At 42.1% G+C, this 12,095-nt stretch overlaps 1 protein-coding gene across 9 annotated transcripts in view; it reads left to right on the top strand.

The window, feature by feature from the left end:
• PPFIA2 (PPFI scaffold protein A2) overlaps positions 1 to 12,095 on the top strand; it is a 269,557-nt gene that overhangs the window by 176,633 nt on the left and 80,829 nt on the right. For all 9 annotated transcript variants that reach the window (XM_028746753.2, XM_077934767.1, XM_077934766.1 and 6 more), the window contains one exon: positions 1,070 to 1,144. In XM_028746753.2, coding sequence (XP_028602586.2) covers positions 1,070 to 1,144 — 75 coding nt within the window. The remainder of the gene's footprint in view (positions 1 to 1,069; positions 1,145 to 12,095) is intronic.

Genomic DNA, 12,095 nt, shown 5'->3' with positions numbered 1-12,095 from the left:
CCTGCTTATTTCTGAGTGATTCACCAGACCTTCTGAACTGCTACAAACCTTCCAAAAGTGGATTGAATGCTGGCGCGCTGAATTATTGATCATAAATCCATCCGGCCCATGAAATCAGTCTGAGTGCAACATGCAGCAACAATGTAACCACAACTTCACTTGCAGATTCAGCACTCTCCAATTGCCCAGTAAGCCATGTCCCTACCAACTAATGGGATATGTCTGAAGGTTCATTGGTTATTCCCCCCTACCCAATCCAATAGAGATTTGGGGATCTGGGTAGGTGGTGATGTGGTGATGTTTCTTACATGACTCGTCAAGTTAACCATAGGCCATTATTCAACAAAGGCTTCTAGAGCAGACTTGTTCAGAATCTTGAAGCTAAAAACAGTGGTACCTTGGTTCTCAAACTTAATCCGTTCCGGAAGTCCATTCCAAAACCAAAGTGTTCCCAAACTAAGGCGCTCTTTTCCATAGAAAGTAATGCAAAATGGGCTAATCCATTCCAGACTTTTAAAAACAACCCCAAAACAGCAATTTAACATGGATTTTACTATCTAACAAGACCATTGATCCATAAACTGAAAGCAATAAATAATGTACTGCAGTCACACAATCAATCAGTAGTTGAACTGGGTTCCGCACAGTCACAAAAAAAGAGCCGCAAAAATGCAAAATAAATAGCAAAAACAGACAGACCTCAGAGTAACACTCAAAACAGAGCATGTTTGACTTACAAAAAAAGTTTGCAAACCAGAACACTTACCTCTGGGTTTGCAGTGTTTGGGTTCCAAGTTGTTTGAGTACCAAGGCATTTGAGAACCAAGATACCACTGTATAGCAAATGGATGGACTCAATTTATGTTTGGGTGCAGCAGCTTCGTATGGAGAAACTACCCAAGTCTCGCTAGAGCCCTGTCTTCCCCAGTTCCTTTTAGTCATAAAAACTGCATGGCAATAAACCCAAGCCACACAGTGGGGTATATGTGCCTCAAGTGCTCCCATCTATTTATTATTTCAAGTTCTAGAGCACAAATAATTTGAATGGTACAATTTTTTCTTCTTCTAGGTAAGGGAACGACTGAGGGTTTCTTTAGAAAGAGTCTCAGCACTTGAGGAGGAACTAGCAGCTGCTAATCAGGAGGTAAATACAGAACTTTTCTCTGTCTTGTATGATGTAACTTTTTAATCATATCAGCTTGTGGATTAACATTAGAGCTATAACATGTGTAGATACTGCTTTGGTTCTATTCTGAAAATTTAGGCAATCCTGCTACTTTTAAAGGGGTATGATTTTTGTTTTTTGTTTTTTTCTGGGGAGGGGGTTACCTTAAGCTGTTAGAAACCCACAGTGTCAAAGATAGCAGGAAAGTTTAAAAAACGAATTGTGACACTTACATTACAACTGAAGAGCATGGGTTTATACAGCTCCTTTTTCAATACATTCACTGCAAAACTCGCTGTCTTCAGTCACATGATGGTGGAGTGAGCTTCCTCCCCTCCCTCCGTCAGCACCACCAGACAGAATAACATCTTGGGACATTAAATTTGGTGCTCATTTTTTGTCACAATCATGCAGTTTCTCCCTCCTATTTTTGAAGATGGGAAGAGTCATTTGAGCTGGACTTCCAGCCATTGCGGAGTGTTCAGTTCACTCCTATCTACATGGTAGCAGTGAGGGAGCAAGTTTGCTACTCCACTCTATGAGCAGGGATGCTGTCCCAGCAAATGTATGAACAAGGGCACTCCTCCGTTCCCGCTGTTTGCAAAGTGGTCCTTTTACTGAAGTGTTTAAAAATTGTTTCTTTACTTGATTCCATGAGTACATACATTACGTCCTCTAACAGTGAACTCAGGTGCTAAGTACCAATCAAAACTGAGCCAAAAATGGGGCTACTGAGAAATAAGAGGAAGGTCTCTGCAGGCTTGGGAGAATATTGAGGTTTGGAGAAGCACAACAAAGCATTTATTAAATAAATCAAGGGGGCAAAACACAACCTGATGAGAACTGAGCATGTTCAGTAGCTGCAGTATGTAGAGTATCAGGTGGAGAAGAAAAGTGGAGAACAGAGGAGTGTGGAAAGTGAAATGCTCTGTTTTGAAGGAATAGCTGGACAGGAGCACTCCTATTAAGAGGAAGGAGACACTGCAATATTCTGTTGAAAATCCCATTTGTGTCTCCTGCCTAAGGAGTATTCCTGCCTAAGGTTCCAGCTAGCTATTCATTATATCTGGGCATTGCTCCTATTGTTCTCAGAGAGTTACTAATTGTTTAACCAAGGGAGGAATCCAGGCACAACAGAAATGAAGAGGCAAGAGTGGGGAAAAGCTACAAAAATTGCTGCTTACCAGTTTTACTATTTTTATCTTCCTCCACACCTGCAGTGTACTGATGATTTGAAATATATGTTAAAACAGTACCCTGCTGAGTATCCAATGTTTGAAGTCTATTCTGGCAAAGCTACTTGGTCTGCCTTTTTTGTGTGCAGCTGAATATTTTTTCTTCACAAAACCTTGATCCCTTATAACTGCCTCGGTGTATTTCTTAGCGTGGGATTTTCATTTCACCTTCCTGGATCATAATTACAGATTATATGTCACCAGTTTTTGTTAACAATAGGTATTGCAATAGTACTAGCAAGGAGCACAGTTTAAAATTAATCCCGAAAAGCCTGATTAACTACCTGGACATGCAGGGAATGTCCACAAATTAACCTATCTCTCCCCACAAAATTGCAGCCTGGCTGTTTAGGCTCCTTTTTGTCATGACTCCAGAGTCCAGCAGAGCAAGACTCTGATTAAGAGGCTGCAGAGTCTCCAGCTTAAGGAGCAAGACCTGGTCCAAGGTTCTAAGTCTTCTGCTGGAGATCAGGAGGCAACTAATCCTGTTACAATATCATCTTGGGACACCCCAGAATGATCAAATGAGCCCCTAGGAAAACGGGCACAGTTCCCTGAGGAACCTAGTGCCTCTCACTGTTCCTCACTGGATCAGCAATGCAAGGGATGTGCCAGGATAGAGGCTATGGAATTGAGGAGGAGTGTCCATTTTCACTCCAGAATGTTGGCCATTTAAGGCTCTAAAGCAGCGATTCTCAACCTGTGGGTCCCAGGTTGTTGTTGGACTACAACTCCCACCATCCCTGAGCCTTACTATCTAGGGGTGATGGGAGTTGCTCTAAAGTAACCCACAAGATAGTGGACCCTGAGAAGAGAGAGTCTGGGGGCAGATTCTTAAAAAGACTTTGACTGCTCTCAAGCTTCATCAGGGCAAGTTACTCACTCAGAGCTATCCATGGTCCTGCAACGTCTGACCTGCCTTTCCGTCTTCTCCAAGGAATCTGGCATCAGACCTGAATGTAACACATTTGTACAAACTAAACTATGTTACTGGGCACTGGTAAGAGCACACTATATCTTCCCAGTGCAATGTGGGTCCTCCTTGCCATCCGACGCTCATTAGTTTGTTTATATCTATCTATCTATCATCTATCTATCTATCTATCTATCTATCTATCTATCTATCTATATCTATATCTATCTATCATCTATCTATCTAATCTATCTATCTATCTAATCTATCTATCTATCTATCTATCTATCTATCTATCTATCATCTATCTATCTATCTATCTATCTATCTATTTATCTATCTATCTATCTATCTATCTATCTATCATCTATCTATCTATCATCTATCTATCTATCTGTTTATCTATCATCTATCTATCTATCTATCTATCTATCTATCTATCTATTTATCTATCTATCTATTATCTATCTATCATCTATCTATCTATCTATCTATCTATCTATCTATCATCTATCTATCTATCATCTATCTATCTATCTATCATCTATCATCTATCTGCCTTGGTAGCTCAGTCACTAGAGCATGAGACTCTTAGGGTTGTGTGTTCAAGCCCCATGTTGGACAGAATATTCCTGCATTTCAGGGGATTGGACTAGATGATACTTGTGGACCCTTCGAACTCTACAATTCTGTGATTCTATGACTACTATACCCTGCCTACTAAGTGAAGTTTTTGAAGTAGTTTCCAGTATGTTGAAAATACAGCACCAGATGTTAATTCCTTAACAGCCCAGAGGCCCCGCACCGGGCTGCTGTTGATGTTTCTCGCAAGTCTCCTCCATCCTCCAATGTTCTAGCTACTGCTCTGCAGCTGAATCTCCTTGCCAGGAATTAGTCCCAGATGTTAGTCCCTCACAAGTCAGATGTTAGTCCGGGTTTCTTCATTGGGCTGCTGCTAATGTCTATGTGTCAGTGGGTGGTTTTGCTCTAAACCACTGAGCCTCTTGGGCTTGCCGATCGGAAGGTCAGCAGTTCAAATCCCCACAATGGGGTGAGCTTCCATTGCTCTATCCAAGCACCTGCCAACCTAGCAGTTCGAAAGCATGCCAGTGCAAGTAGATAAATGGGTACCGTTGCGGTGGGAAGGTAAATGGCATTTCCATGTGCTCTGGTTTCTGTTACGGTGTTCCATTGCATCAGAAGCTGTTTAGTCATGCTGGCCACATGACCTGGAAAACTGTCTGTGGGCAAACACCGGTTCCCTTGGCCTGAAAGTGAGATGAGCCCCGCACCCCACAGTCACCTTTGACTGGACCTAACCGTCCAGGGGTCCTTTACCTTCCCCCCCTTTAGGTGTCAGAGGAGGGGAGATAGTGTGAAAAAGTGCTTGGAGGTTCCCAAAAGACCGTGGCTGCTCCTGTTTGTGGGCAACTTATTCAGGGTGGCTGGGCACTGTGGGAACTTCTTGGCATATATGTCAGTGAGAAACATTAGAGGAATCTGAGGGATGAGAAAATCCAAAGTTTTAGTAAGGCACTTGCATTTTGGGGATGTGGGGAAGTCCTGTTCATCTCCACTTAAATACAGTGGTACCTCAGGTTACATACACTTCAGCTTACATATGCTTCAGGTTACAGACTCTGCTATCCCAGAAATAGTGCTTCAGGTTAAGAACTTTGCTTCAGGGTGAGAACAGAAATCGTGCTCCAGCGGCGCAGCAGCAGCAGGAGGCCCCATTAGCTAAAGTGGTGCTTCAGGTTAAGAACAGTTTCAGGTTAAGTACAGACCTCTGGAACGAATTAAGTACTTAACCTGAGGTACCACTGTACTTACTTTCCTAAAGTGTCACATACATTATATATAAACCACTTTGAGGTTTCATTACAATCAACTGGCATGTAAATGTTTGCAAAGCTAGCTTTCACTTTCAGAGCAAGATATTCAGGCACTCTTCTCCTTCCTCTTCCATACAAATTCACCCACTCTTCTCATCAGCATTGCCTACATGGCATTATGCAGATGCTGACAGTAATGCTAATTGTGGTTACTTTTTACCTGGTTTTGTAAATCAACTTCAGGCCTGGGTAAAAGTATCTGTGCTGTGGTGCAGCTGGCAATTGTGTAGAATGAGTGGTTTTCACTGAGATTTCGTTCTAGGAAGAGTGTCTGCTGGAACTCTATCTGAGACGGAATCCTTTGTTTTTAAAGAGTTGAAGTGGAGAGAAAGAAACCCATTTTGGGTAGAAAGGTGCTTTATAGCATCCTTTCACCTAAGAAGAGGATGAAAAGGGCTTTGTGGTTGCTGAAAGCAACATCCCAAACCAGTTTTTGAAACTCTGAAAGGCCTTTTCTTCTGCCTTTTGTTCCCTTAAAGTGCAACTTGCACTAGTGATAAATGCCATATCAAGCCGTCCTTACTGCAACGTAGCGTCTTCCTGTGGCTGAAAATATTTTGATTGCCTTTTCACAACACAGATGCCATATATGTGCTATTAAACGAATAACAGATCGAAGAAGTAGACCCCCTGCTGTTGGGAATGGGAAATCCTGAGTGCTTCAGCATTCAAGCCATCTCTTCAGCCTCAACCTCAGCATTTAACCTAAGGTGTCCGCCTGCCCCCCCCCCCATAATATTAAAGTAGTTTGTGGGGAATTTCCGCATGTTGGTGAACAGAATCGGAATTTTAAAAGGTTCTCTTGCTTTAGCTTCCTATCACATTGAAGCAGCACACATTAAACTGCAGGTTTTCATTAACACTGCATTCATTTGCATTGCAATTATGAAGGCAATGGAGGAAGCAGTTCAAACTGGTTTGCAAAGCTTGGAATGGGAAGGGGGTCACAAATTTGACAAATACAGTATGTAAAGAAATAAACTTCACTGAACTTGGCATGTTCCATCACTGACTAAGAAAGTAGGCATTTACAATTTTCCAGCAAGATGGTGTAGCCACAGCCTGTATACCATTGAGTTGTGATGCAATCTATCTGAGAAAATATTATACAGTAATACCTCCACGAACGTCCGCCCTGTTGACCATCCATTTCGGCGAATGTCCGCTGCAAACCTGGAAGTACCGGAACGGGTTACTTCCAGGTTTGCTGCTCGTGCATGCGCAGAAGCGCAAACTGCTCAGCGCGTGTGCACAGAGCGGCACTTCATTGAGTGTCCCTTTCATCAAGCGTCCCTTTTGTTAAGTGTCCGGGTCTCCAGAACGGATCCTGAACTCAAAACAAGGTACCACTGTACATATTTCTTTTGCATCAAGTGTGGCTTGTGGCCATTTAAGCATCGTATCAGCCTATCATTATGACCATAAGCTATCATTTGGCAAGTTGCCTCTCAACCAAAGAACAAAGGCAAGATATGTTCTATTCTGGCCCCAAGGTTGCCACCATAAATGGCATCCCATGGCAATTTCCAACCTAAAAGATATAGAACATCTTATTGATATAAAAATCTTATGTTTCAGTTCTGATCAATTTTCTTGAAAATCCAGTTGTCTTTGCACACATATTTAATAACAATAATGAATAATAATTATTTGTACCCTGTCCATCTGACTGGGATGCCCCGACCACTCTGGATAGCTTCCAGCATATAAAGAAACATAATAAAACATCAAACATTAAAAACTTCGCTATACAGGGCTGCCTTCAGATGTCTTCTAAAAGTCAGATGGTTTTTTATTTCCTTGACATCTGAAGGTAGGGCGTTCCACAGGGTGGGTGCCATTACCAAGGAGGCCCTCTGCCTGGTTCCCTGTAACCTCACTTCTTGCAGTGAGGGAACCACCAGAAGGCCCTCAGAGGTGGATCTCAGTGTCTGGTCTGAACAATGGAGATGGAGACGCTCCTTCAGGTATACAAGGCCAAGGCTGTTTAAATGTAAGGTATCGCTGTTAGATAGTCAAACAAAAGTAGGCTATTTATCTGAATAAAAATAATGTATATTTATTTAGATTTTTAAAACCCACCAATTCTAAATATATATCTTTTAAACTGGATGTGTAAGCAGGCACCCTATTTTTAAGTGAGAAAGTGGTGACTAATCAGATTAGAAATGAATGAAACCACACTAGGAGCTGGAGAATTATTGTTATTATTCAGAAGGTTTGAGTATAATTTGTACCTAGAACTCAGGAGCAGAAACTGAGCAAGCAGGCTGCATCTTAAATGCAAAATATAATTTGTTTGCATTTATTCTGTCTTCATTGTAGTCTTTGCTTACAGAATCATAACATTTTAGGACTAGCTAGTCATCTTGTTTAGCTTATATCCAAGCACAACATCTCATTATACTTTGTGCTGTGAATTTTGCAGTACAGTTCTCCAGTGAAGTCAGTTGTACCAAAATGCATATACTTGCATAAAGTGTGCATATAAATGCATTTTAGTGGAAATAATATGCAAAAAAATTATGCATACAAACTGCATCCAAGCAAGTGTGTAGTAAGAGCAATTTGCACTAAAATGCTGGTGAATTTTAATGAAGACTTTAAAAATAAAAGATGACAAACTGTTTTGGAAACATGGTGAACCAAACTTACAATTTGGGGGGGGGGGGTGAGAAACCAAAATGGACAGATTTTCTTATCCCCAATTGTGACGTGTGAATGTGGTTGTTTTGCATTGTTTGCTTAATACATGGCGGTCACAAAGCTGGCAAAATCTACATTTTTACATAAGCTTATCTTCCAAAGACAAAGGGGGATCCTTCTTATCCCAGCTTCCTCTCAAGATTTTGTTTGACTAGTATAGAATTGAACATATGTGGATAGATGCTTTCTCAATTATCTGGCTCTTCAAGGCTTTAGATGCAGGATGGAGGTCTGACACAAGACATTTTATTTAGCATTAGCATCTGTGTAGAAGAAATCTGTTCTAAAGAAGGCTAAGAAGGAAGCCTGATTTTGAATACTGTTTGCTGCAGTGAAACAAATATAGTTTCCCACTAGATTTTTAATAGGATGTGGAACATCTGTTTGTAAATGTTAAAGTTGTTACAGTTTGTCAAGAAAACAAGCTTGAGTGATTAAAGGTTAAGAGAATTTGGTGCGGGAGGTGAGAATGAAACCATTGACAGGAAATATTCTGTTATGCTGGGGTACCATGCCAGGGCTTTCCTGGGGAGGGGGGTGCCCTGCTTCAGGCTGCACACAGATCAGAGCAGCAAGACATCAACAGGGGCAATCTAAGGTGTAAAGTCAAGTAGAAGTTAATAATAATAATAATAATAATAATAATAATAATTCATTTATACCCCACCCATCTGACTGGGTTGCCCAAGCCACTGTGGGCATCTTCCAAGACATAAAAACATAATAAAACATCAAACATTAATAGTAACAATCTGTTCCAGTATAAAAGTCACGATAACTTTAAAATAACATATCAGACAAAGCAACATTCAACAACCCACCAGAATCTAATAGTAAACAGTAAAATTAAACATCAGCAAATAATAATTAAACAGTTCAACCGCAATAAAGAATTACCAAATATAATCAGTAAAAGTAACAACAAATCACAATGCATAAAATACCACAAAACATACAAAACCATGTAAAACAGTAGGGGCCAAACTTGGCCCTCCAGCTGTTTTTGGACTACAACTCCCGTCATCCCTAGCTAATAGGACCAGTGGTCAGGGGTGATTGGAACTGTAGTCCCAAAATACACACACACACACACACACACACACACACACACCCCCCTACACAGTGGTACCTCGGGTTAAAAACTTAATTCGTTCTGGAGGTCCGCTCTTAAACTGAAATTGTTCTTAACCTGAAGCACCACTTTAGCTAATGGGGCCTCCCGCTGCCGCTGTGCCACCGCAGCGCAATTTCTGTTCTCATCCTGAATCAAAGTTCTTGACCCGAGGTACTATTTCTGGGTTAGCGGAGTCTGTAACCTGAAGTGTCTGTAACCCGAGGTACCACTGTGTGTGTGTGGCACGTGGGTGGTACTGTGGTCTAAACCACTGGGCCTAGGGCTTGCTGATCGGAAGATCAGCGGTTCAAATCCCCGAGACGGGATGAACTCCCGTTGCTCGGTCCCAGCTCCTGCCAACCTAGCAGTTTGAAAGCACATCAAAGTGCAAGTAGATAAATAGGTATTGCTCTGGCGGGAAGGTAAACGGTGTTTCCGTGCGCTGGTCTGGTTTCACCAGAAGCGACTTAGTCATGCTGGCCACATGACCCGGAAAAACTGTCTGCAGACCAATGTCGGCTCCCTCGGCCAGTAAAAAGAGATGAGTGTCGCAACCCCAGAGTCGTTCGTGACTGGACTTAACTGTCAGGGGTCCTTTACCTTTATATATATCCCTGAACTCCTCTCTTCCCAGCTGCTGCTGCTGCTCCTACTGTTCTCAAAGTCATAGTCTGCTGAAAGGCTAGGTGGGGCAAGGCAGGTGTAAATGCTATTGCCTGCTGAGGAACAGAAAGTCTCTCTCCTCCTACAGGGGCAACCCAAGAAGCAAGGTTCAGAAACAGTCGGAGGTTCAAACATGGCAAGCTCAGTGAACACCTAGGTGGCAGTGACCCATGAGTCAGGAAGCTGGCGCAAAGATGTTCTGGTACTCCATGCCTACAACTGAAGGCTTTTAGAGCTCCACCCAAAACACAGCAACAAGGCATCCATGTTGCTTACAGATTTGGTCTTCTGCAATGACTAGCTTCCTCACAAGTATTTCTCACCCGGCACTTTGGAATCTGGTAGCCAACGGAGCCTGTATCTTGAGGCAGCTGTGCTCCCTAGGGCTTGGTGGCTGCTCAGTATCTGTCTCTGAATCTGAAAAAGGGAAAGTCAGATTCCCAGTTTCTCTGAGGGCCCTGGGCGCTTAACACAGGTTGCTCCTCTGAGAGCTCTAGGTCAGCCTTGGCCCATATACCTGAAGAAGCATCTCCATCCCCATCGTTCTGCCCGGACACTGAGGTTCAGCTTCGAGGGCCTTCTGGTGGTTCCCTCACTGCGAGAAGTGAAGTTACAGGGAACCAGGCAGAGGGCCTTCTCGGTAGTGGTGCCTGCCCTGTGGAACGCCCTCCCATCAGATGTCAAGGAAATAAACAATTATCTGACTTTTAGAAGATACCTGAAGGCAGCCCTCTTTAGGGAAGCTTTTAATATTTGCTGAATCCCTGTATTTTAATATTCTGCTGGAGTTATTATTATTATCCTCCAAAGAATAGCCTTCCAACTGGGGGCATGACTGGGAGAAGTGCGGCCCCATTGGCTTAACCTCCTCCCTGACTCCTTCTCTTCATGATGATGGTACCCCCAATGTTTTTGTTCTGCCACTAAAATTTAGCAGTAGCAGTGCCAGCAATGCCTCATGTTCTAGGAAGGGAGGTGATGGTGAGCCTCACTGGGTGGGCATGAAGTTGCAGGGCTGTTGGTTGTAGTTGCAGGTGCCAAGCAGACTCCCTGCCCCCACCCCCTGCAAAGAACCCCCAGGGCATAGTGTGGCTGCCACTGTTCGCTTTTCCTAGAAACACCATTTTGCAGAGCAAATACTTGTACTTTTGGTTTTTCTTTTTAAAAAGAAGGAAAGCATATTTTTGCCCCAAGAAAAAAAGAACTGCAAATTAACAGGAGAGGCGAGATAAGGTGTTTTCAAATGTTATACACACCTGACAAACCTTCTCTGAAAATAGACCTTGACCTCTTTACATTTATACTATACTGTTAATTAAATTAAGCCCTTTTAGTGCATCCTAGACAAGTGATTGAATTGTAAGCAATTCCAATCAAGATAATTAGACTGACATAATTTAATCCGTTTTGCTGACTGATGTTTTTAAATGGAAGGAACATTAAGAAAAAAAACAGCATTGGATTTACCTTGGATAAGAAGCCGATCTATATCATTGCCATGTCTGCTTTTAATAATCAACCACCACTGCATGTAATTTCTTTTATTTATTTCTGTTCCATAAAGTAGGTAAATGCATAATGCATAATGCAGAGACTGAAATCTTTATTATAATGAAAGAGGAAAGACCTTGGTTTGAGGAATAGGCTTTTTCTCTTTCATTCAGCTCATTGGGGGTCACACTACTTTGGCCCAACCACTAATCTTTACTCCGTCCCCTGTCCCCCCTGACCTCAGGTGTAAAGCAGATGGATGTGGCTTGTCCATAACAGCTTCATGGGCTAAATGAACTGGCCCAGAGTTTCCTCACACTGTGTAACAGCATTATATTTTCTTTCCATTTCCCTCCATTTTTTGCATTTTGATTGTTTCTTTTATTTTTTGGCTAAGGCTTAAGGAAGTTCTAATATTTGGCCTCCTGATGAAAGAACAGGTTGGTGCCTGATAAATTTTCCTTAAAGGCATATTTCGCTCTGCCCGTGTTGTGTTTCAGCATGGTCCAGCAAGTATAATTCAGAGACACAAGTATATGCACAGAAACCAACCTGGATTTCTGTTTTCAAGTGTGGACCATGATATCCTCTGGAAATTAAGTTAATGGAAACACACCAGTTTAATTTAGGGGTCCAGTAGGTAGGTGTTGGTTATGCCCATTGTAGCTTTTATTTCTATTAAGATAAATGATCTGTATTCCAGGTGGGTGTAAAACAAATGTGAACCTTTTCCTATTAATTTTGGGCTGCTTCTGTTTCAGAGGAAATTAAATGGAAGTGTGTTTTTGTTACTTAGCTCAGAGTTACATTATGTCTGCATCAGAGCAGAAGGTCTCTGTTCCATTTCATAGATCCGCCACCAAGTCTAATAATGATTTCTACAGCCTCTGATTCTTAGTTGAGCAATGTGACC

The sequence above is a fragment of the Podarcis muralis genome, chromosome 10, assembly GCF_964188315.1.
Source record: "Podarcis muralis chromosome 10, rPodMur119.hap1.1, whole genome shotgun sequence".
Lineage (NCBI taxonomy): Eukaryota > Metazoa > Chordata > Lepidosauria > Squamata > Lacertidae > Podarcis > Podarcis muralis.
The sequence above is the reverse complement of the archived record's forward strand: the minus strand, read 5'-3'. Positions and strand labels throughout refer to the sequence as shown.